Source organism: Heterodontus francisci, chromosome 48 (assembly GCF_036365525.1).
Source record: "Heterodontus francisci isolate sHetFra1 chromosome 48, sHetFra1.hap1, whole genome shotgun sequence".
In the NCBI taxonomy this organism is placed as follows: domain Eukaryota; kingdom Metazoa; phylum Chordata; class Chondrichthyes; order Heterodontiformes; family Heterodontidae; genus Heterodontus; species Heterodontus francisci.
Genome location: NC_090418.1, coordinates 17,134,355 through 17,160,966, shown reverse-complemented (window position 1 = coordinate 17,160,966; position 26,612 = coordinate 17,134,355). Strand labels below are relative to the sequence as shown.

Sequence of the window (26,612 nt, the reverse complement as noted above, 5' to 3'; positions counted from 1 at the left end):
CAATCCCTGAGACCAGGAGAAACACTGAGACCAGGAGAATCCCTGAGACCAGGAGAAACTCTGAGACCAGGAGAATCCCTGAGACCAGGAGAAACCCTGAGACCAGGAGAATCCCTGAGACCAGGAGAAACCCTGAGACCAGGAGAATCCCTGAGACCAGGAGATACCCTGAGACCAGGAGAAACACTGAGACCAGGAGAAACCCTGAGACCAGGAGAATCCCTGAGACCAGGAGAAACCCTGAGACCCGGAGAATCCCTGAGACCAGGAGAAACACTGAGACCAGGAGAATTCCTGAGACCAGGAGAAACACTGAGACCAGGAGAATCCCTGAGACCAGGAGAAACCCTGAGATCTGGAGAAACACTGAGGCCAGGAGAATCCCTGAGACCAGGAGAAACACTGAGACCAGGAGAAACCCTGAGACCAGAAGAATCCCTGAGACCAGGAGAAACACTGAGACCAGGAGAATCCCTGAGACCAGGAGAATCCCTGAGACCAGGAGAAACACTGAGACCAGGAGAATCCCTGAGACCAGGAGAATCCCTGAGACCAGGAGGAACACTGAGACCAGGAGAAACCCTGAGACCAGAAGAATCCCTGAGACCAGGAGAATCCCTGAGACCAGGAGAAACACTGAGACCAGGAGAATCCCTGAGACCAGGAGAATCCCTGAGACCAGGAGAAACCCTGAGATCAGGAGAAACACTGAGACCGGGAGAAATCCCTGAGACCAGGAGAAACACTGAGACCAGGAGAAATCCCTGAGACCAGGAGAAACACTGAGACCAGGAGAATCCCTGAGACCAGGAGAATCGCTGAGACCAGGAGGAACTCTAACCTGCTGTGCAGGAGGTGGTGAATGTGTGACCTCGGGGTGGGGCTGTACCCCTGCTGGGAGAGGAGGGTGGGTAGCCTAGGTCCTGGGGTGGGGAGGAATGATCCGGGGGTATGGGAGGGGGGATGATGAATAGTGATCTGGAAGTTTTCCTAGTTTTTTTTGCTGGATTTGTTTATGGATTCGGCTGGAACATCTGACGTCACCATTTATAACAGCTCACTAGATGAGTTCACAGAGGAGATCGAGTCCGCCCGGGTTAGCACAGCACTCCACTAACCTGGGTCAGCACAGCACTCCACTAACCCGGGTCGGGCACAGCACTCCACCAACCCGGGTCGGGCACAGCACTCGACTTACCCGGTTCAGTCCAGCAGTCAACTAACTAACCCGGTTCAGTCCAGCACTCAACTAACTCGAGTCAGTCCAGCATTCAACTTACCCGAGGCAGCACGGGACTCAACAAAACCGGTTCAGCACAGGACTCAGCTAACCCGGGTCAGTCCAGCAGCCAACCAACTCGGGTCGGCACGGGACTCAGCCAACTCGGGTCAGCACAGGACTCAACTGCCCGTGTCGGCATTCCAGCAGTCAACTATCCCGGGTTAACCTGCTGCAGGTTAAGTTCGCCCCATGTCGGCTCTGGACGGGATGGGGTTCCTGCTCGGGCTGGCAGGCTGGGTACTGATCGCCGCCTGCCTTGGCATCGACCAGTGGAGAGTCTCGACCCTGGATGGCAGCGTTATCACCACCTCCACCATCTACGAGAACCTGTGGAAAAGCTGTGCCAGCGACTCGACCGGAGTGTATTACTGCAGGGATTTCCTCAGCCTGTTCGGTCTCTCAGGTATTGCCAGGGGTTTGGGGTTTGGGGGAGAGAGAGAAAGAGAGATAGAGAGAGAGAGAGAAAGAGAGAGAGGAGGAAAGACACAAGGTGAAGTGGTTCAGAAGGAGCTGGTAAAACTGTGTTCAAACTAGTCATATAGTTTTTCTTTTAAGAGGGAGTTTTACTCTGTATCCATCCCCCTTTTTTTTTATGTCGAGGGGGTCTTTATACCTCAGCCCCCCTCTTATATACATTTTATAAAATAACTTTACTAAAATCGAATAAATAAAACAACTCAAATTAAAATGCCATTCTCCGCGTCGACGATGCACGCCAGCCCCTGCGGTGCCCACGGACACCGCGTGCTTCCTTCTCTGGGGGGCACCCGGGCGCGAACCTCGGAAGGGGGGCAGGCAATCGGGGAGGACGGACCCCCCCCCCCCACCCGACGGCCCGCAGCCTGGACCTGTGAATCGCCACCTTGGCCAGGCCCAGGAGCAGACCGACGAGGAGATCCCTCCTCCCGGCCCACGCCCCTCCGCACCGGGCGCCCAAAGGTCAGGAGCGTGGGGCTGAAGTGCCGCCAGAACTTGAGGAGCAGCCCCTTTAAATGCTCGGACAGGGACTGCAACCTGGCACACTCCTTCCCCGGCCGCTGGGCATCGCAGGGGCTGGCGTGCATCATCGACGGCGAGAATGGCATTTTAATTTGAGTTTTGTTTTATTTATTCAACTTTAATACATTTATTTTAGAAAATGTTTATGGTGTGGCGGAGGGGGTGGGGGGGGGGGGGGGTGGGGTGGTGCCTAAGGAATAAAGGCCCCCTCGACATAATATACATAAAGGGGCCTGGGGTATGAAGACCACCTTAAAAAAAATGGGTTAGAAAAAAGAAACTCGCGCACTCCATATATACACGGAACAGGGTCTCGCCCAGGCCGCAGAAGTTACAGGCGGCCTGGGAGTCTGCGAACCTGCTTAAAAGTCTATTGCACGGGACTGCCCTGTGCAGCACCCTCCAGCCCAGGTCCCTGATGTAAAGGGGGATGGCTCCTGCATAGAGAGACCTCCATCGGGCTTCCAAGTCGTACAATTAAGCAGTAGTATATACGGAGAGAGCAAAAACAGCCCAAGCAGCAGTAAGAGAGAATCCTGTAGCAATTCCAATGGTAATATAAAGACTGGTTTGAGATTGAAGACTTGGAATTGGCTTCTGGTTCAGCGTTGGTGCTTGGAGTTGTTGCTGTGTGTTGGAATCGTGTTTTTGGAGCTGGGTGCTGAGAGTTGTGATTTGGTTAGATGTTGGGTTCACCTCCCTGGTTCACTATATTTCAATCCTGTTGTTGATTTTCTTATGGTCCCTGTGGTGACCAATGAACCAAAAGCACTGAAATTACCGAATGATTCCACAAAAAAATGGACAAGGTTTCATTTTTATAACTTTTACTGTAACAATTAAACCAAAATCAACATAAGTTAAATAGGAATTACAAGTACATCACAGCCAAGATGTTACAAATTGCACATTCAGTATCAGATACAGCAAAGGTGACTCTCGCTGATTTCCTAAGCATTTTTAGCACCAAATTACAGACACATTTCTTCCAAACTCGGAAATTCCTCAGGTAGGTCTCCAGATCCTGTATTCCAAGATGCAGCCACAATTCCAGACAGACAGCGGCTTCACCTTAATCCCAAATTTCACAGGTACAGTCTTCAGCAAAAGAAAAATGGCGTATGTCTCCAGAACCTGCTGAGTTCTCCTCACGTCCGGTTTGACCTGGTTTCCCAATGTTAGCTTTATCCGTTCCTTTCAGTGACAGCCCTGTGCACTGTATGGTTAAGCAGTTCCTCTAAAAAGCAGAACCCCCCCCCCCCCCCACCCCCCTACATCCAGTCTTCGCTTTCTTCAACCTGCCTGCAAAAAAACTTCCTGCCGTCTGAGCTTGGATGGCGCTGTCTCCCCCTGTATCTGGTTCCAACCAGCTTTATTTACCTCAGCAACCCGCAGTATTTATTTTCAACTTCTGACAGGACATTCTGTTCGAATAAAGAAACAAGCTTTGCAACCAGAGTCCGTGCACCTGCCCGAGTATTCGACAATTGTTCAGATAACAATTCGCATATGCTAACCACATGTCATGCAGACCACAATTTCTATCACACTTGCCCCCTTGGGAAAAAGAAAGTTTTGCCATGGTAAAGTTTTTTTTTTAACATCAGTTCAGCAAGACAGTAAGTTCTTAACATAACAATGTTAACATTATGTACAGGCAACATTTTTATACCTCACAATTGTACATATTGTATTCACAAAATCATTATGGCTTAACCAATAAAACCAAGTAAATATGACAATTAGGATTAGCAGTATTCAAACATTATATAATAATAACTCAGAGTTTTCCCTCTTTCATACACCCCTTCTTTAAACTCTTGACAGAGCCTCTGCAATTACATTGCTTTTCCCTGCAACATGCATCATTTTTAATGTAAATGGCTGTAACACCAAATTGCACCTGAGGTTCTTTGTTCGAACTTTTCTGAAACACATGTGGGTTGTGGTGGTATAAACTAGTACTACCCCCTGACTGTTGGTTACACTCACCTCAAACTGTCAAAGAGCCAGCATAAGATGCAAAGTCTCTTTCTTGATTGTCAAGTATTTTCTTTGCTGCTAATTAAGCTTCCGAGAGAAGTAGCTACTGGGCTATTCCACACCAGTATCATCATCCAGGAGCAGGATTGCTCCAACCCCTATGTCACTGGCATTGATAGCCACCCTGAATGGTTTGTTAAAATCTGGAGCTGCAAGAACTGACTCCTTGATCAAAATGGCCTTTAACTTCTCAAATGCCGTTTGGCATAAATCTGGCCATTCAAACTTCATGTTTGCTACAGTCAGGCGGTAAAGGGTGTGGGTGGTTCCCACTGTTCGCCTCCCAACTGACTGCCATCATGTTTTGTTAAAATGATGCCTCAGCCCCTGAGTTTCATTAGGGTCAAATAAACAGATAAATGATAGGTTTTCTCATAGGCAATAAAAAACTATTTTTAAACTATTCCCAAAATGGTTGCAACCTCACCCATGCACACATTCACCTGCACACACATACACATGACTAGATAGACAGAGAGAAAAAGGTAGTTGGAAGTCCAAATTGAAGTAAGTGTTTGAGGTTTACAGAACATTATTGAGTCTTTTCAGGAGGAATTTTTTTTTGGAAGTTGCAGGCCTGATTATTTGCTTTCTTGAACTTGTGGAGGTATTGCAGAGCTCAAATAGTTGTAATACAGCCCAAAGTTGGTGGTGTGTAGTTTGTTACCTTCACAGATAGTTAGTCTCAAAGTCACTTTGTGATGTCTCTGCTGTAGTTGCTGTTCAATTTCAGCAGGGTTATCGAGTCATAGAGTTATATAGCACAGAAACAATCCCTTTGGCCCATCGTGTCTGTGCCAGCCATCAAGCACTTAACTATTGTAGTCCCATTTTATAGAAGTTCTTCCCTTACTTGGCTGGATCCTTCAAACAGTTCTTAGCTGGACAGGGTTTCTGCAATCCTGTCTTGTATCTCTTGCTCTCTCTAGAGGGCTACCTTTTTAAGGTAAAAATCTCTCACATTGAAGTTTTTGTTAGGAGATGCAGGGCTCTCTTCCCTGTTGTGACCAAGCAATGTGCCAGGATATAATAACCATGGTTATCGATTAATGTTTGGGTACTATTCTGTTATCATGTTGCTACATCACACCCTTTTATCCAGGTTTTAGCTGTGAGTCAGACTGTCTCCAGCATCCTTTGTTAATCTATTCATGTCGATAAGTGTCATGAATATACAATAGTCCTTTCAATTCCAAAGGGGATCTCCTCAGAGTTATTTCAGAAGAGGTTAATGAGTTTCATCTGTTGCACACACCAGAGGTGCATTGATACAACAATCATGGACTAAACTTGGAAGAGCTATAAAAATTGACTTTTTCTTTTTAAAAAATGAGCCTTTATTTTAAAAAGTGAACAATGCATCCAAAATGGCTACTGAAAGAAAAAGCATGGCCTTTGTATATTCAAACTGTCTGGCGGGGACAAAGGACAAATCTTCAAAGCTAAGAGGTGTCAATTGTACCCATCCTACACCCATCCGAAAACAAATCTTCTGAAACAAATATGATGTGAAGTAGCCATGTCCTGGGCCATTGTGCAGTCACCATGGGGAAGAGACCTGAATGTTTCCTGCCAGGAGGTGAGAAGTAACGCAACTTTATCCTAAAAAAAAGATAGCCAAGAAAGAGAGAAACCAGAAAGAAAGAGAGAGAGGGAGAGAAAGAGCTGCATCAGCTTGTTTTCCAGCAAGCCAGGAGGCACATGCCAAAGAACCATATAAAAATTACGGCAAAGAAGGAGCCCATGCAGCTCATCATGGCCGAAAAAAAACTAGCCGACCAGTCTAATTCCATCTTCCAGCACCTGGTCCATAGCCTTGCAGGTTGCATCACTTCAGGTGCAAGTCCAGGTACCTTTCAAAAGAGTTGAGGGTTTCTGCCTCCACCACCATTCCTGGCAGTGAATTCCAGACACCCACCACCCTCTGGGTGAAAATGTTTTCCCTCATGTCCCCTCTAATCCTTCTACCAATCATCTTAAATCTGTGCCTCCTGGTAATTGACCTCTCTGCTAGGAGAAACAGGTCCTTCCTGTCTGTTCTATCTAGGCCCCTCATAATCTTGTACACCTCAATTAAGTCACCCCTCAGCCTCCTCTGTTCTAAGGAAAACAACCCTAGCCAAACCAATCTTTCCTCATAGCTGCAACTTTCAAGCCCTGGCAACATTCTTGTAAATCTCCTCTGTACTCTCTCCAGAGCAATTATGTCCTTTCTGTAATGTGGTGACCAGAACTGTACACAATACCCCAGCTGTGGCCTAACCAGCGTTTTATACAGTTCCAGCATTACATCCCTGCTTTTGTATTCTATACCTCGGTCAATAAAGGAAATTATTCCATATGCCTTCTTCACCACTCTGTCTACCTGTCCTGCCACCTTCAGGGACCTACAGACATACACTCCATGGTCTCACACGTCATCTATCCCTCTCAATATCCTCCTGTTTATTGTGTATTCCCTCGCTTTATTTGCCCTCTCCAAATGCATTACCTCACACTTCTCTGGATTGAATTCCATTTGCCACTCTTCCACCCACTCAACCAAGCCATAGATCTGGAGTCTACAGCTATCCTCGTCACTATCAACTGCACGGGAAATTTTTGTGTCATCAGCAAATTTTCCAATCATGCCTCCCACATTTAAGTCCAAATCATTAATATATACCACAAACAGCAAGGGACCCAACACTGAGCCCTGTGGAACGCCACTGGAAACTGCTTTCCATTCACAAAAACATCCGTCAACTACTACTCTTTGTTTCCTGTCACTGAGCCAATTCTGGATCCAACCTGCCACATTCCCCTGTATCCCATGGGTTTTCATTTTACTGACCAGTCTGCCATGTGGGACCTTGTCAAATGCCTTACTGCATCCACTGCACTACCCTCATCGATTCTCCTTGTTACTTCTTCAAAAAATTCAATTAAGTTAGTAAGACATGACCTTCCCATAACAAATCCATGTTGACTATCCCAGATTAATCCGTGCCTTTCTAAGTGGCAGTTTATCCTGCCCCTCAGAATTGTTTGTAACAATTTACTCACCACTGAGGTCAGACTGACCGGCCTATAATTATTTGGCCTATCCCTCCCACCCTTTTTAAACAACGGTACAACGTTCGCAAGCCTTCAATTGTCTGGTGCTGCTCCTGTATCTAGTAGGATTTGAAGAGCATCCGCTATTTCCTCTCTGGCTTCCTTTAACAACCTGGGATGCAATCCAATCAGCCCTGGCGATTTATCCACTTTCAAGTGCCCTGCTGTAGAATCCTACATCTACACTAGACAGCAGTGAACTAGAAGTGATCCATTGTCTTCAACTGAACTTTCAATCAAGAGAAAAATCTACAATCATCTCAGGCCTGCATCCATCGAGAACTTGATTTCCGAGAGAATTCAATAGGTTTATTGTGGCCTGTGCCCCACTAAAAATCACTTCCCCTTTTCCCTCTCTATCTTGTGTGTTTGTGTGTGTGTGTGTGTGCACATGATCAAGTGTGTGAGTGGATACATTTGTGACAATTTCAGGATAAGGCGGATTGATCAATAAACAATTGATTTTCTGATAGTTGTTTGGTCGTACAGAACCTGAGTATTGCTGAAAATACAGAAATTTTGTCGAAGCCTTTCACCTTGTACTCATCAGGACAATTCGCAAGAATACCAATGTAAGGGAAACAACAAATGTATGCTGTATGAGAAGAGAGTTCTGATTGGTTGGCAAGTGCACTCTGATTGGTAGAGGCATTGCCATGGAGAATGCATCAGTTTATTGTGACTGATAGTTAACTGTCAAGCTTTGTCTGAAATTGGAATCAGTCAGCTTGACAAGTCAGTATAAATTTGTTGTTTCCCTGACATTGGTTGTCTTGTGAATTGTCCTGATGAGTGCAGTATGAAAAACCTTGACAAAATGTCACTATTTTCAGCAATACTCAATTGATTTTCTGTTTTTTAACCTGCAAGAAAACCTGTCGCTTTCTGTTTATTTGAAAAATAAAACATCGGGGGTTAAACCCTAATAACAAAACACATTTGCTGCATCAGGTGAGGAGTTGAACAGTGGGATCCACCCACATTGCACCACATGGCTGTAACAAATTTTGGGCTTGAAGCCTAGATCTGAACTACCAGATAAATGAGAGATGTGGAAACCAGGAGGAAAATTGACCTTCAAAATTGCGGAAAAATAAACAAAGCTTTTCTTGCATCCTTTTTCTTCTTTATGGTGCTAGAAACAAAACAGACAGCCACATTTAATGCTAAGGAGATTGCAGAGCAGGGAGAGATATCCATTAGTTAAACAGGTTAAGTGTTGAAGATTTAAAAAGCTTAACTGCAGGGGTGGGAATCACTTTCGGACAAAAACGGCAAGAAACCTGAACTGGTGAAAGGTCTAGCTAATTATTTTAAACTTACCCCTGAACCAGTAGAAGAAAGCATAGAGTCAGAGTCTGAAAAAATAATTCTAGCTAGAATCCAGTTGCAGTTTCAGAAGGAAAAGAGAGGAAAAAGAGATACAAAGTGAGGAAGCAGCCAGAAAGTTTGAACTAGAAAGGCAAGGAGCACAAGGTGAGTAAGTTTGCGGACAACACAAAGGTTGGTGGAGTTGCGGATAGTGATGAGGATTGTCAGAGGATACAGCAGGATATAAATCGGTTGGAGACTTGGGCAGAGAAATGGCAGATGGAGTTTAATCCGGACAAATGTGAGGTAATGCATTTTGGAAGGTCTAATGCAGGTGGGAAGTATACAGTAAATGGCAGAACCCTTAGGAGTATTGACAGGCAGAGAAATATGGACGTACAGGTCCAAAGGTCACTGAAAGTGGCCACGCAGGTGGATAAGGTAGTCGAGAAGGCATACGGCATGCTTGCCTTCATCGGTCGAGGCATAGAGTATAAAAATTGGCAAGTCATGCTGCAGCTGTACAGAACCTTAGTTAGGCCACACTTGGAATATTGCGTGCAATTCTGGTCGCCACACGACCAGAAGTATGTGGAGGCTTTGGAGAGGGTACAGAAGAGGTTTACCAGGATGCTGCCTGGTCTGGAGGGTATTAGCTATGAGGAGAGGTTGGATAAAGTCGGATTGTTTTCACTGGAACGACGGAGGTGGAGGGGAGACATGATAGAGGTTTACAAAGTTATGAGCGGCATGGACAGAGTAGATAGTCAGAAGCTTTTTCCCAGGGTGGAAGAGTCAGTTACTTGGGGACATAGGTTTAAGGTGCGACGGGCAAAGTTTAGAGGGGATGTGTGATGCAAGTTTTTTACACAGAGGGTGGTGAGTGCCTGGAACTTGCTGCCGGGGGAGGTGGTGGAAGCAGGTACGATAGCGACGTTTAAGAGGCATCTTGACAAATACATGAATAGGATGGGAATAGAGGGATATGAACCCCGGAAGTACAGAAGGTTTTAGTTTAGACAGGCATCAAGATTGGCGCAGGCTTGGAGGGCCGAATGGTCGGTTCCTGTGCTGTACTGTTCTTTGTTCTTTGTGAGCATGCTACCAGCTACCCAAAACGTATCACCAATTCCGAGCCAAATTTGGATATACTGCGACACTCACGGTTAGAGCCAAAAGTTAATGAGGAGGAATTGAGTCATATTTTATCTCATTTGATAAACAGCTACCAGACTAAATGGCCAAAAGAATTTTGGACTCTCCTCTTACAAGGCAGGTGAAGCTACTTCTCTGTTATCAGAAGACAGTTCCTCTGACTATGAACAAATTAAAACAGCAAATTTGCAATCTGCTCTTACACGGTGACCTTGTGGGTAGGGTCGTGAAGCTTTTCCCTTTTATCAGAAGAAAGTTCCTCTGATTATGAACAAACTAAAACTACAATTCTAAATGCATATGAACTGGTACTGAAAGCATATAGACAGACATTCTGACACATCCCAAAAAGACTCACAGACTTGCATTGAATTTGAAAAAAGTAAACACATGGTTTTGATCGCTGGAAACGATATCTCAAGCTAAAACCCTCATATGAAAATTTGAGAGAAGCAATGTTGCTGGAAGAATTTAAAAATAGCATCTGAAGTAGTATAAGAACCCACATTGAAGAGCAAAGAGTCGCAAGAGTAAGGGAAGCAGCTATAATGGCCGACGATTATGAATTAATACACAAATCTTTAACTCAGAATAAGTTTCAGTCTTGTAACTCTGACAGGCTATGGAGAGATAGCAGGGATGCTCGAAGAAGCAGAAATCGACTCGAGAGAAAAGGAGAGTAGGGAAGGAAAACCAGACCAGCCTCCAACTTTTAAATGAAGGAACCCAGGTGATAAACCAGTAGGGGTCTGCCCGACATGTTACCTGTGTGGCAAATCTGAGCATGTCCAGGCAAACTGTTGGTATGCCAAAATTACCAGCAAGACGCTCTGCAGTCAAGTCTATGTTTGTGGCTTTAAAAGTGGTAAACCTGTGTTCTAATATCACTCAAGAGCAGAGCGCGTACCAGAACCTTTTACACAAAGGAAAAATGACTCCTTTTGTGTTCCAGCTGCCAGACAAGGAGATAACCATCCTCCGCGATACATGTTGTTTTCAAACTGACGGAAATGCCACAGGAAAGCAGAACAAATGTCACAATGTTCGTAAAAGGACTTACTGGCAAATGCTTGAAGATTTCCTTAGTTAACATTTATCTGCAGAGCAGGTTGGTCAACGGGATAGTGACAGCTGGAATCATTCTGAGCTTATCCAGGCAGGGGTAGACCGATTGTTGGGCAAAAACTTGGCAGCAAGCACAGCGTTATACCCAGAGGGTCCAAAACAATCCATGGAGACTGGAGAAAGTGAGGGGAGCAAAAAATACTCTGCACAGTTGCAGAGGGCTGGGGAAGACCCAAAAATCTCACAGGGGATGATAAAGCCAGAAAAATTTAAAAGGGCCCAGATAGAACCAAAAGGATTTGAAAAGAGCTAAGATAAAAGTGGCAACGTTTGAAGGAAAAGAACCAGAGACATACTTAGCTGAAACCTTCTTTGAAGATTTAAATAGGGACGTGGAAAGTTCCCAAACAGGAAAGTCAAGAGTGAGGGCGATGCCTCACCTAGTCGAAGTGCCACTGGGGCGTGCAGTGGAAGCTGGACCACCACCTGCAAACAACAGTGTCCCAGAGCGCATGAGGCAGATTAGGGGAAAAGCTATCTCTGAAATAAAAGGAAAGAGGAAGGTAAAATACCCTAAAGTAAACCACACTTGTGGAAATCACAAGAAAATTAGAAGTGAGTTCAGTGTGGATCTACCCACTGAAGAATCAAACAGTCAGGTTCCAAATCCAAAACTAATCAAACCCAGCAATTTACAGTCAGAATTCTGCAAGAACAAGGGGCCGAGAGAAATCCCAGATGCCTCGTAGGAGCTAGAAAACAATGCATCACCCACAATCACTCTAGAGGTAAGCACTATCAATGTGCCAGAACCTGAATGGTTAATGTCATGTATTGTGGAAGCAGTAGTTAAGGGGTTAAAGCTTGTACAAATAGGGAACCTTGCAACAAGCAGTAACAGAAATTTGCATACTGCAAGCTTCACCAACAATCACATGTCTCTGGAAATTAACATCCCCAAAGTTGCACAAACTGGCGCGAGAGGAACTACAACTCCGTTTGACAACACGTAACCAAAAGAAATACAATTTTGTAATGGTACTTCATCCAAAAGAAAGATTATGAAAAAACTTTAACTTGAATCTGAAATGGCTGCGACCAGCAATGACAGCTGCAGCAGTTGTAAGGCGGAGGAGTGAATGAAATGAATGTGTACAATGGCGTGACCCTAAGCCGCCTTACTGATTTTTTCCCCTCTTTCTAAACCTGAGAAACAAAAAACAAAAATGAAATCCCTTTTGGGGGAGGTGTCAAGTACAGCAGAAGTGTGATGATACACCAGTCATAGTCTAAACTCGGAAGAGTTATAAAAACTGACTTTGTCTTTTTAAGAAATTAACCTTTAGTTTAAAAAGTGAACAATGTATCCAAAATGCCACCGAAGAAAAAAAAACTAGGCCTTTGTGTATTCAAGCTGTTTGACAAGGATAAAGAACAAATCTTCAAAGTGAAGAGGTGTCAACTGCACCCATCCTACAGCCATCCTAAAAATTCCAGAATTGATTGTCGTCTTCTGAAACAAAGAAAGTGTGAAGTTGCTATGACCTGGGCCATTGTGCGATCACCATGGGGAGGAGACCCCGAACGTTTCTTACGAGGTCAGGGCGATGGACGTTGTCTACATGGACTTTAGCAAGGCCTTTGACAAGGTCCCACATGGTAGGCTGGTCCGGAAGGTTCGGACACATGGGATCCAGGGTGAGCTAGCAAATTGGATACAAAATTGGCTTGGTGGTAGGAGGCAGAGGGTGGTAGTGGAGGGTTGTTTTTCAGATTGGAGGCCGGTGATCAGTGGTGTGCCACAGGGATCAGTGCTGGGCCCTCTGTTGTTTGTCATATATATTAATGACTTGGATGTGAATGTAAGGGGCATGATCAGTAAGTTTGCAGATGACACCAAAATTGGTGGTATAGTGGACAGTGAAGAAGGCTGTCTCAGGTTACAACAGGATATAGATCAACTGGGAAAGTGGGCAAGCGATTGGCAAATGGAATTTAACGCAGACAAGTGTGAAGTGATACATTTTGGGAAGTTAAACCAGGGCAGGACATATACAGTGAATGGCAGGGCCCTGGGGAGTGTTGTTGAGCAGAGAGACCTTGGGGTGAAAGTACATAGTTCCCTGAAAGTGGCAACACAGGTAGACAGCGTGGTGAAGAAGGCATATGGCATGCTTGCCTTCATTGGCCGAGGCATTGAGTACAAGAGTTTGGACGTCATGTTACAGTTGTACATGACGTTGGTTCGGCCGCATTTGGAGAATTGTTTGCAGTTCTGGTCGCCGCACTACAGGAAAGATGTGATTAAGCTAGAGAGGGTGCAGAAAAGATTCACAAGGATGTTGCCTGGTTTGGAGGGCTTGAGTTATAAAGAGAGATTGGATAGGCTGGGTCTGTTTTCCCTGGAGCGAAAGAGGCTGAGAGGGTACATGATAGAGGTATATAAAATTATGAGAGGCATAGATAGGGTAGATAGCCAGAGTCTGTTTCCCATGGTAGGGGTAACTAAAACTAGAGGGCATAGATTTAAGGTAAGAGGGAGGAGGTTTAAAGAGGATCAAAGGGGTAAATTTTTCATGCAAAGAATAGTGGGTATCTAGAATGAGCTAGAGGAGGTGGTGGAGGCAGGAACAGTAGCAACATTTAAGAGGCATCTGGACAGGTACTTGAATGAGCAAGGCATAGAGGGATATGGAATTAATGCAGGCAGATGGGATTAGTATAGATAGGCATTATGGTCGGCATGGGCGTGGTGGGCCGAAGGGCCTGTTTCTATGCTGTACGACTCTATGACTCTATGACCAGGAGGTGAGAAGTAACACATCTTGACCTCAAAAAAGGACAGTCTCGAGAGAGATACGCCAGAGCGAAATAGAAAGAGAGAAAGAGTAACATCCAGCAGCTTGTTTGGCAGCCATCCAGCAGGCACTTGTGAGCTAAAAGTGACCCACCATCTTCAACTGAACTTTCAACCAAGAGAGAAATCTACTATCATCTCAGGCCTGCACCCTTTGAGAACTTGATTTCCAAGAGAATTCAACAGGTTTATCGTGACCTCCCCCAAACCCCCGCCACTAAAAATCACTGTCCCTCTCTATCTTGTGTGAGTGTATGTGCGATCGAATGTGTGAGTGGAAGAAATTGCGACAATTTCGGGATAAGGCGTACTCATCAATAAACAATTGATTTTCTGTTTTTTAAGCCTACTAGAAAACCTGTCACTGTCCGTTTATTTGAAAACACACTTGTGGCAGTCAGGTGAGGAGTTGAACATTGGGAAGCACCCACATTGCACCACGTGGCCATAACACATCTTTGCAGACAAGTTAGTTCATTCCCAGTACTGGAGGGGTCACATGACTGCTACGTCATTTTGACTGTGGTTCAAGTATCCAAGTTCTTGTGATTTAGTTTTAACAGTTGCCTTTTCAACTTCATAATTCCTCCATTTCGTTGTTTATTTCACCACCGCTCCTTCTGCACGTGACACGTTTTTCTTTAACAAGTTTGTCGATGGCTATTGTGCTGAAGTTAGTGACAAATTTCCTGTCGAACCCACACAAACCCAGAAATAGTAACAATTCTTTTTTTGGCTTGGGTCCAGGAACGTATTATCACTTGAAGCTAGGCCACTTGTCGGTCAAGGGGATTTGCTAATATCCCTTAAGCAAATCAATCTTGCTATCAAAGGTCAAGTTCCCCACCCCGTCAATATAATCCTCGAGGCTTGGGATCGGATAGGAGTCTGTCTTAGTTACCGTATTAACTTTTTGGTAATCAATGCGGAATGTTTGAGAGCCGTCTGGTTTTGGTCCCAGAAAGGCAGGGGAACTCCAACTATTTTGACTGGGTTTCGTTATATCATTATTTAACATGTATTAAACTTCCTCCCTGACTTTAGCCAGTTTACTGGGATTGAGTCTGTAGGGGTTTTGCTTAATTGATTAAGCTTCCCCTACATCAACCTGATGAATAGCCAAAGAGGTACAACCTGGCTTATCGACGCATGTAGGATTATATTTCCTCAATGGGTCAGCTATTCCTTTCCTGGTGTAGTGCCTCATCCACATCCTCTAACACCTCCACATTCCCCATGGGGATGCTCAAAACAAAAGGCCTTTTATCAACTTTTTAATGTGTAGTGATATCTTGTGACAGCTGGCGATAAGCGGAGAATTTGAGCTGCTTCGCTCCGAAATTACACGCGACCTCCTGGCATACACCTGACATGAAATTTGACCCCTGAATTTCTTATGGCAACGTAGCGAAAAACTGGGCCAAGTCCTCAATGACAACTTTTGCTGTGATCTTCTTCAGTGGTACTGCCTCTGACGATTGAGCGGACAATCCACGATAGTCAGGAGATACCTATGACCCGACTTAGTTTTAGGGAGGTGCCAACACAATGCGCAAGAACCCTGTTAAATTGTTCATCAAATGCAGGCATTGGCATGAATGAGGCTGGCTTAATCGAAGGCTGTGGCTTCCCAACATGTGTGATATGTCCTACAGGAGTCGACCACATCCTTGAAGGGGCTGCTCCTCAAGTTTTGGTTGCAGTTCAGCCCCACGCTCCTGATCTTTGGGCATCCAGTGCGGAGGGAGTTGGGCCGGGAGGAGGGTCTCCTCGTCGGTCTGCTCCTGGGCCTGGCCAAGGTGGCAATTCACAGGTCCAGACTGCGGGCCGTCGGTGGGGTCCGTCCACTCTGATTGCCTGCCCCTCTTCCGAAGTTGCGTTTGCGCCCGGGTGTCCCTGGAGAAGGAGCATGCGGTGTCCGCCGGTACGCTTGAGGCCTACCATGCCGAGAATGGAATTTTAATTTGAGTTTTGTTTTATTTAACTGTTTTTAATAAAGCTATTTATTTAAAATGTATATAAGGGGGGCCTGAGGAATAAAGGCCCCCTCGACATAAAATACATAAACGGGGCCTGGGGTATAAAGGCCACCTTACAAAAAAAAACGCAGTTAGATATAGAGTAAAGCTCCATCCACACTAAAAAAAACAAACTAAAAAAATCCTTATGCAGTTTCGCCCAGTAAAAATGCACCCATTACCTTAGCCTGTATCTTCCAAATACCTAACTGACCTGCAACCGGAATCTCATGGGCAATTCTTTAAATTTCACTGCAGTAATAAGGAGGGATTACAATTTGATGGACGACAGTCCAATCCTCATTAGTGATCCTCGGGGGAGGTCCCCACTTCTTCATTAAAATGTCATCCCTAACTTAATAATACTCAGAGTCCTTTCCAGCTTCTGCCTCAGAACATGCCGTCTGAGACATGCTGCTTAGATCAGGGTCATCCTGTTGTGCCTCAATGAAGGAAGATCTGCTAAATAATTCCCCATTGTTATTCTTGGAGTTTTTAACATCAACATCCCCATCCAAATCCTTGAAAACGGTTTCAGCCAAACACCCGAATTGTGCTCCGCGACAACAGAATCCATCTCATCTTGTTTAGCCCTATGAGCCTGGGACCTTGTCACACCGCAATCCAGGAACAGCCCGGGAAATTCTTCACGGATTTGTAAAACCTCAGTTTCTGCAGCCTCAGCTGGCTTCACTGAAACCACTGGAGATGCCAATACCTTATCCCCAGCCAAGTCATTTCCCCGCAAAAAGCTCCACCCCTTCAATGGCAAACTGGGAACAGCACCAATGCTAAAAGGACCAGTGACTAAGTCACATTTTAAATTGAACCTACAGAAGGCAATGGGTAAATAATTTCCATCAATACCCGAATTACAACTTGGCATTCAGCAAACGACTGGGGAGTGGAGAAATTCATGTCCCATGCTAACATCAGTGACTGTATCTTTAAAAATAACAATTTGACTTGCCTGCCTCACCAGGCAAATGCGGCTTCAAACAGAAAACTTCTATAGTTTTCTGCAAATTGATTCACTCTATCAGCAAGCGGGGGTGGGGGGTGGGTGCAGCTACCTGCTTGCTTTGAACTTTACCCCCCAGGACAGTATCTCTCAAGAGAACCTCATTCATTTTCCTTATCAAATTTTCTATCTCTCCAACCGCTCTGAAAGTTTCCAAACTGCTTTTGTGAATCAATTCGTAATCATCCGCCATTACTGCGGCATCCCTTATTTTACCAATTTTATGTTCTTCCAGGTGGGACCTTATTCCTGAAGGGACGCTATTTTTGAATTTTGCCAGTCGAACTATTTCCCGAAGGCTCTCAAAGTCTTGTGCAATCTTCATTGATCTATGCCCCCTGTCAAGCACCATATCCTTCTCTCTAACACATTCTACATATGTCGGGCCCTATTTTTTTCTTAAATTCTGTCTCTAGGCCTTCAATTCATAGGCATTGAGAACTGCAGTTTTTATTTAGTCGTAGTTTTGTAAGTGATTATCTTAAAAAGATGAGTATAGCTCCGGAGTTTCCCCTATGAAAACACTCTGCAGGAGCATTGTCCAAGATGATTTCGGCTAATCCAGACTCATGGCAATTTTCTTGAATGACACAAAGTACATTTCTTCTCCTTATTCACTAAATTTAGGTCCTTTGCCAATTCAAAACTGCGAGGAGTTTGCGTTGGGTCATCCTCATCTTTCATCGCCAATTCGCATCCGCCCACTTTGAGCCTTTCCTATTTCAATTCAAGGTCCAATTCAAGTTTTTTGTGTTTATTTTTCTCTTTCTGTCTCTTTCTTCACTTTCCAATTTCATCTTCTCTATTTTGAATGGCCATTGTCTTTTTCTTCTTTTTCTCTCCTCTTCTGTCTATCTCACAATTTTAGCTAGTTCTACTTGAACATGAGCAAAAACATCCTTTTCTTTCTCAAGCTTCAAGTGAGGAGCCAAGTCTTCAATCATCTCCACCTTCCTCGCCTTTGATTTTAAGCTAGCCCCGAGGCTCCCTGCTCTCGCCTTCAAATTATCTTTTGGCACTCATAAACAAATCCTCTTTCTGCTCTGAGGCCTGAGCATCAAAGCTACCCGTGTTGATTTCCCACTGAATACAGCAAAAGGTAATGTGAAACCTTGTTAGTCTAAACTCAGGAAAATTCCAGTGAATCCGTTTCACAGACTAACTTGGATCAGATCCCAGACGAACCCCAATTTTTTTTGTTATGATTGCTATGGAGACCAACAAACCAAAAGAACTGAATTTACCGATAAAAAAAAACCAATGGACTGTCAAATTCCAGAAAGCTTGTTGTGGAAGGATAATACTGGAGCCTATCTTTACTTAGTTTCACATTTATTGTGCAGAGTGAAAGGATTACAAACACGTAGCTCCTCACTCAAAAACCCTCCACCAGTCTCAGTAAATGTCTCCTTATAAGTGCTTGAGTAAGACCCCAATTAGCACCTTCCACCTGCATACAATTAAATAATCGATACATAATTAACATGAACAAGGTTTCACTTTTATAACTTTTACGGTAATAATCAAACCAAAATCAACATAAATTAAACATAAATTACCAGTATAGCAGTAGATCACGGTCAAGATGCAGGGGAAACTGCAGGGGATGGGCACAATCGAAATGTGGAGCTTATTCAAGGAGCAGCTACTGCGTGTCCTTGATAAGTATGTACCTGTCAGGCAGGGAGGAAGTTGTCGAGTGAGGGAGCCGTGGTTTACTGAAGAAGTTGAAGAGCTTGTCAAGAGGAAGAAGAAGGCTTATGTTAGGATGAGACGTGAAGGCTCAGTTAGGGCGCTTTGAGAGTTACAAGCTAGCCAGGAAGGATCTAAAGGGAGAGCTAAGAAGAGCAAGGAGAGGACACGAGAAGTCATTGGCGGATAGAATCAAAGAAAACCCTAAGGCTTTCTATATGTATATCAGGAATAAAAGAATGACTAGAGATAGGTTAGGGCCAATCAAGGATAGTAGTGGGAAGTTGTGTGTGGAATCAGAGGAGATAGGGGAAGCATTAAATGAATATTTTTCGTCAGTATTTACAGTGGAGAAAGAAAATGTTGTCGAAGAGAATACTGAGATACAGACTACTAGGCTAGATGGGATTGAGGTTCACAAGGAGGAGGTGTTAGCAATTTTGGAAAGTGTGAAAATAGATAAGCCCCCTGGGCCAGATGGGATTTATCCTAGGATTCTCTGAAGCCAGGGAGGAGATTGCAGTGCCTTTGTCCTTGATTTTTATGTCGTCATTGTCGACAGGAATAGTGCCGGAAGACTGGAGGATAGCAAATGTTGTCCCCTTGTTCAAGAAGGGGAGTAGAGACAGCCCTGGTAATTATAGACCTGTGAGCCTTACTTCGGTTGTGGGTAAGATGTTGGAAAAGGTTATAAGAGATAGGATTTATAATCATCTTGAAAAGAATAAGTTCATTAGAGATAGTCAGCACGGTTTTGTGAAGGGTAGGTCGTGCCTCACAAACCTTATTGAGTTTTTTGAGAAGGTGACCAAACAGGTGGATGAGGGTAAAGCCGTGGATGTGGTCTATATGGATTTCAGTAAGGCGTTTGATAAAGTTCCCCATGGTAGGCTATTGCAGAAAATACAGAAGTATGGGATTGAAGGTGAATTCATGCTTTGGATCAGAAATTGGCTAGCTGAAAGAAGACAGAGGGTGGTGGTTGATGGTAAATGTTCATCCTGGAGGATAGTTTCTAGTGATGTACCGCAAGGATCTGTTTTGGGGCCACTGCTGTTTGTCATTTTTATAAATGACCTGGATGAGGGTGTAGAAGGGTGGGTTAGTAAATTTGCGGATGACACGAAGGTCGGCGGATTTGTGGATAGTGCCGAAGGATGTTGTAGGTTACAGAGGGACATAGATAGGCTGCAGAGCTGGGCTGAGAGATGGCAAATGGAGTTTTATGCGGAAAAGTGTGAGGTGATTCACTTCGGAAGGAGTAACAGGATTGCAGAATACTGGACTAATGGGAAGATTCTTGGTAGTGTAGATGAGCAGAGAGATCTTGGTGTCCAGGTACATAAATCCCTGAAAGTTGCCACCCAGGTTAATAGAGCTGTTAAGAAGGCATATGGTGTGTTAGCTTTTATTATTAGGGGGATCGAGTTTAGGAGCCACGAGGTCATGCTGCAGCTGTACAGAACTCTGGTGCGGCCGCACCTGGAGTATTGCGTGCAGTTCTGGTCACCGCATTATAGGAAGGATGTGGAAGCTTTGGAAAAGGTGCAGAGGAGATTTACTAGGATGTTGCCTGGTATGGAGGGAAGGTCTTACGAGGAAAGGCTGAGGGACTTGAGGTTGTTTTCGTTAGAGAGAAGGAGGAGAAGAGGTGACTTAATAGAGACATATAAGATAATCAGAGGGTTGGACAGGGTGGATAGTGAGAGCCTTTTTCCTCGGATGGTGATGGCAAACACGAGGGGACATAGCTTTAAGTTGAGGGGTGATAGATATAGGACAGATGTCAGAGGTAGTTTCTTTACACAGAGAGTAGTAGGGGCGTGGAACGCCCTGCCTGCAACAGTAGTAGACTCGCCAACTTTAAGGGCATTTAAGTGGTCATTGGATAGACATATGGATGAAAATGGAATAGTGGAGGTCAGATGGTTTCACAGGTCGGCGCAACATTGAGGGCTAAAGGGCCTGTACTGCACTGTAATGTTCTATGTTCTATGTTCTAAGATATTGCAAATGACACATTCACTGTCAGATTCAACAAAGATAGATCTCACTGATTTACTAGGCAGTCCAGTCAGCATGTATGGAGCCATGTGGTTGCATCTTGGAAGACAGGATCTGGAGACTTGCCTGAGGAATTTCAGTCGCACAGTTTTTCAAAACCCTGGAATTCCTCAGATAGCTCTCCAGATCCTGTCTTCCAAGGTGCAGCCACAATTCCTGACATATAGCAATTTCAATTTAATCTTGAGCTCCACAGGTACCGTCTTCACCAAAAGAAAAATTGCATATTTCTCCAGAACCTTCTCAGTTCTTCTCATGACCGGTTTGACATGGATTCCCAATGTTCGCTTTATCTGTGCCCTTAACAACCCGGTGCGCTGTATGGCTGGGTCTGGTTGATCAGTTCGTCTAAATATCCAAAACTGCTCCTAGATCCAGTCTTCACTTCAACCTGCCTGTAATAAAAAATCTTCCTGCCGTCTGAGCTTGGATGGAGCTGTCTCCCCCTTTATCTGGTTTCGACCAATTTTATTTACCTCAGCAACCTGAAGTATTTGTTTTCAATTTCTGTTGGGGCATTCTGTTCCAAAAAAAGGAAACAATCTTTGCAACCAGGGTCTGTGCACCTGCCAGAGCATTCGACAAGACATTTGTTCAGATAACAGTTCGCACATGTTCCCCACCCACCCTGCAGATTCCATCACAGTATATCCCAGAACAGAGAAGCCACTGCTGACAATATGGCAGGTTTTGATGTCGGGGAACAATCATACTCCATAATTTGTGTGTCTCGATCAAATGTTTACCCAAATTCTGAATTTGCTATCAGTCTCTAGTGCCCCTAGGCCAACTGTATCACATGTTAGAGTCATAGAAGGAGGGCATTTGGCCAATCAAGTCCATGCCGGCTCTCCTTGGAGCCTTTAAAGAAGTTAAATCTAAACTTCCTTTTGGGGTGTCTCTTCTAAATCTGGAAGCACGCTCATGTTCTGCAACCACTTCTCAGAAGTAAGGTGTCTGAGTATCAGTTGGAATGTACGAACAGGTGTTTGAGGTTCGATTGCTGGATTGCTTGGATTTCGATGTTTGTAGTCGTTTGGTGGTACAGAACTTGAGAATTGCTGAAAATAGAGACATGTCGTTGAAGCTTTTCATCTTGCACTCATCAGGACAATCCGCTGGAATCCGCTTGGCAATTTACTGTCAGTCACCGTAAACCTGTGCATTCTCCATGGCAGTGCCTCTACCAATCAGGGTTCACTTGGCAACCAATCAAGACTCTCTTCTCACACGGTATAAAGTTGTTGTTGTCCCTTCCATTGGTATTCTTGCGGATTGTCCTGATGAGTGCAAGACGAAAAGCTTTGCTAACATGTCTCTATTTTCAGCCATACTCATTTAGATGTTTGGTGCTTTGGTTGGATGTTCAGTGTTTAGTTAGATGTTCCTGCGCCTCAATGATGGTTTGGGGACTTATTATTTGGGGTGAAATGTATGGTAGCTTGATGCTAAGTTGTCTTTCAGGTTAATATTGGAGTAAATGTTACCTACAGAAAGGATTTTATGCTTTGAGGTAAATTTATTTTGTAGTTGCGTATTGAGTGTCAGTAGATTTTCAGCTGGTCATGTTACAGAGGGTTTCTGTGAAAATAGCCTCTGATTGGTCCTTGAGTTCACAAAAATCATTGAAAAAGAAGTTTCCAGTACAGAGAAAGACCATTTAACTCATTATTTTATGCCAACTCTTTCCGAGACCAAACCAAAAGTAATCCCACTTCCCCACTCTCTCCTATAGCCTTGTATCAAACACATAATAATCTCACTGCCCCGTTCACTCCACATAGCCTTGAATCAATCCCACTGCTCAGCTCTCTCTGCATAGCCAGTATCAGTCCCAAACTAATTCTATTATCTCACTCTCACCGATAACCCTGAATCAATTCCAGACGAATCTCACTGCCCGACTTTTTCCCTCGAGCCATGTATCAAAGGTTGGAAGTTTTTTTTACTCATTCATGGGATGTGGGCATCGCTGGCCAGGCCAGCATTTATTGCCCATCCCTAATTGCCCTTGAGAAGGTGGTGGTGAGCTGCCTTCTTGAACCGCTGCAGTCCATGTGGGGTGGGTACACCCACAGTGCTGTTAGGAAGGGAGTTCCAGGATTTTGACCCAGCGACAGTGAAGGAACGGCGATATAGTTCCAAGTCAGGATGGTGTGTGACTTGGAGGGGAACCTGCAGGGATATTGTGAACTGTGAGAAAGATAGTGATAGGCTTCAAAAGGACAGATACAGGTTCATAGAATGAGCATCCAAGCGGCAGATGAAATTTAATGCAGTGCGAAGTGATAGTTGGTAGGAACAAAGAGGAGAGGCAATATAAAATAAAGAGCACAATTCTAAACAGGGTGCAGGAAGAGAGAGACCTGGGAGTATATGTACACAAATTGTTGAAGGTGGTAGGGCAGGTTGGGAAAAGTGGTTGAAGAGGCATCCGGGATAGAGGCACAGAGTACAAAAGCAAGGAGATTATGATGAATCGCAGTGAAACACTGGTGTGGCGTTAAATGGAATATCATGCCCAATTCTTGTTCAAGTTGGTGTTTTTTCTCATTGGAGAAAAGGCTGTGAGGAGATTGGATAGAGGTGTTCAAAACCATGAGGGATCTCGACAGTGAGGAAAGAGGGAAAACTGTTCCCATTAGTGGAAGGAACAAGAAGTCAAGGACACAGATTTAAGGTAATTGTCAAAAGAGCTAAAGGCAGCATAGAAGTGGTTAGGGTCTGGAAAGCACTGCTTCAGAGTGTGGTGAAGACAGGCTCAGTTGGGGCTTTCAAATGGGAATTTCATTACCAATTGAAAAGAAAAAGAAATTGCATAGCTATGGGGCAAGGGTGGGCAGTGGGACTGGCAAAATTGCCCTTGCAGAGAGGCTGGCACAGACTTGATGGGCCAAATGGCCTACTTCTTTGCTGTACCCATTCTGTCAATCCCAAACTTATCCCACTGCCCCATTCTCTCCTCATATCCCTGTATCAATCTCAAACTTATCCCACTGCCCCGCTCTTTCCCCAGATCCCTGTATCAATCTCAAACTTATCCCACTGCCCCGCTCTCTCCCCAGATCACTGTATCAATCTCAAACTTATCCCACTGCCCCGCTCTCTCCCAATATCCCTGGATCAATCTCAAACTTATCCCACTGCCCCGCTCTCTCCCCATATCCCTGTATCAATCTCAAACTTATCCCACTGCCCCGCTCTTTCCCCAGATCCCTGTATCAATCTCAAACTTATCCCACTGCCCCGCTCTCTCCCCATATCCCTGTATCAATCTCAAACTTATCCCACTGTCCCGCTCTCTCACCATATCCCTGTATCAATCTCAAACTAATCCCACTGCCACACTCTCTCCCCATATCCCTGTATCAATCTCAAACTTATCCCACTGCCCCGCTCTCTCCCAATATCCCTGTATCAATCCCAAACTTATCCCACTGCCCCGCTCTCTCCCAATATCCCTGTATCAATCTCAAACTTATCCCACTGCCCCGCTCTCTCCCCATATCCCTGTATCAATCTCAAACTAATCCCACTGCCCCGCTGTCTCCCCATATCCCTGTATCAATCTCAAACTTATCCCACTGCCACACTCTCTCCCCAGATCCCTGTATCAATCTCAAACTTATCCCACTGCCCCGCTCTCTCCCCATATCCCTGTATAAATCTTAAACTTATCCCACTGCCACACTCTCTCCCCATATCCCTGTATCAATCTCAAACATATCCCACTGCCACACTCTCTCCCCATATCCCTGTATCAATCTAAAACGTATCCCACTGCCACACTCTCCCCCATATCCCTGTATCAATCTCAAACTTATCCCACTGCCCCGCTCTCTCCCCATATCCCTGTATAAATCTCAAACTTATCCCTCTGCCCCGCTCTCTCCCCATATCCCTGTATCAATCTCATACTTATCCCACTGCCCCGCTCTCTCCCCATATCCCTGTATCAATCTCAAACTTATCACACTGCCACACTCTCTCCCCATATCCCTGCATCAATCTCAAACTTATCCCACTGCCACACTCTCTCCCCATATCCCTGTATCAATCTCAAACTTATCCCACTGCCACACTCTCTCATCATATCCCTGTATCAATCTCAAACTTATCCCACTGCCCCGCTCTCTCCCCATATCCCTGTATCAATCTCATACTTATCCCACTGCCACACTCTCCCCCATGTCCCTGTATCAATCTCAAACTTATCCCACTGCCCCGCTCTCTCCCCATATCCCTGTATCAATCTCAAACTTATCGCACTGCCCCGCTCTCTCCCCATGTCCCTGTATCAATCTCAAACTTATCCCACTGCCCCGCTCTCTCCCCATATCCCTGTATCAATCTCAAACTTATCCCACTGCCACACTCTCTCGCCATATCCCTGTATCAATCTCAAACTTATCCCACTGCCCCGCTCTCTCCCCATATCCCTGCATCAATCTCATACTTATCCCACTGCCCCGCTCTCTCCCCATATCCCTGTATCAATCTCAAACTTATCCCACTGCCACATTCTCTCCCCATATCCCTGTATCAATCTCAAACTTATCCCACTGCCCCGCTCTCTCCCCATATCCCTCTATCAATCTCAAACTTATCCCACTGCCACACTCTCTCCCCATATCCCTGTATCAATGTCAAACTTATCCCAAATCCACACTCTCTCCCCATTTCCCTGTATCAATCTCAAACTTATCCCACTGCCCCGCTCTCTCCCCATATCCCTGTATCAATCTCAAACTTATCCCACTTCCACACTCTCTCCCCATATCCCTGTATCAATCTCAAACTTATCCCACTGCCACACTCTCTCCCCATGTCCCTGTATCAATCTCAAACTTATCCCACTGCCCCGCTCTCTACCCATATCCCTGTATCAATCTCAAACTTAACCCACTGCCCCGCTCTCTCCCCATATCCCTGTATCAATCTCAAACTTATCCCACTGCCACACTCTCTCCCCATATCCCTGTATCAATCTCAAACGTATCCCACTGCCACACTCTGTCCCCACATCCCTGTAATAATATCAAACTTATCCCACTGCCCCGCTCTCTCCCCATATCCCTGTATCAATCTCAAACTTATCCCACTGCCACACTCTCTCCCCATATCCCTGTATCAATCTCAAACTTATCCCACTGCCACACTCTCTCCCCATATCCCTGTATCAATCTCAAACTTATCCCACTGCCACACTCTGTCCCCATATCCCTGTAATAATCTCAAACTTATCCCACTGCCCCGCTCTCTCCCCATATCCCTGTATCAATCTCAAACTTATCCCACTGCCACACTCTCTCCCCATATCCCTGTATCAATCTCAAACTTATCCCACTGCCACACTCTCTCCCCATATCCCTGTATCAATCTCAAACTTATCCCACTGCCACACTCTCTCCCCATATCCCTGTATCAATCTCAAACTTATCCCACTGTCACACTCTCTCGCCATATCCCTGTATCAATCTCAAACTTATCCCACTGCCACACTCTCTCCCCATATCCCTGTATCAATCTCAAACTTATCCCACTGTCACACTCTCTCGCCATATCCCTGTATCAATCTCAAACTTATCCCACTGCCACACTCTCTCCCCATATCCCTGTATCAATCTCAAACTTATCCCACTGCCCCGCTCTCTCCCCATATCCCTGTATCAATCTCAAACTTATCCCACTGCCCCGCTCTCTCCCCATATCCCTGTATCAATCTCAAACTTATCCCACTGCCACACTCTCTCCCCATATCCCAGTATCAATCTCAAACTTATCCCACTGCCACACTCTGTCCCCACATCCCTGTAATAATATCAAACTTATCCCACTGCCCCGCTCTCTCCCCATATCCCTGTATCAATCTCAAACTTATCCCACTGCCACACTCTCTCCCCATATCCCTGTATCAATCTCAAACTTATCCCACTGCCGCACTCTCTCCCCATATCCCTGTATCAATCTCAAACTTATCCCACTGCCACACTCTGTCCCCATATCCCT

The 26,612-nt window shown here is 45.0% G+C and overlaps 1 protein-coding gene across 1 annotated transcript in view; it reads left to right on the top strand.

The window, feature by feature from the left end:
- Window positions 1-1,054: 1,054 nt before the first annotated feature.
- LOC137357283 (claudin-15-like) overlaps window positions 1,055-26,612 on the top strand; it is a 208,276-nt gene continuing 182,718 nt past the window's right edge. Inside the window, exon 1 of the mRNA XM_068023506.1 lies at window positions 1,055-1,685. Within this exon, the coding sequence (XP_067879607.1) occupies window positions 1,472-1,685 (214 nt within the window). The 5' untranslated portion in view covers window positions 1,055-1,471. The remainder of the gene's footprint in view (window positions 1,686-26,612) is intronic.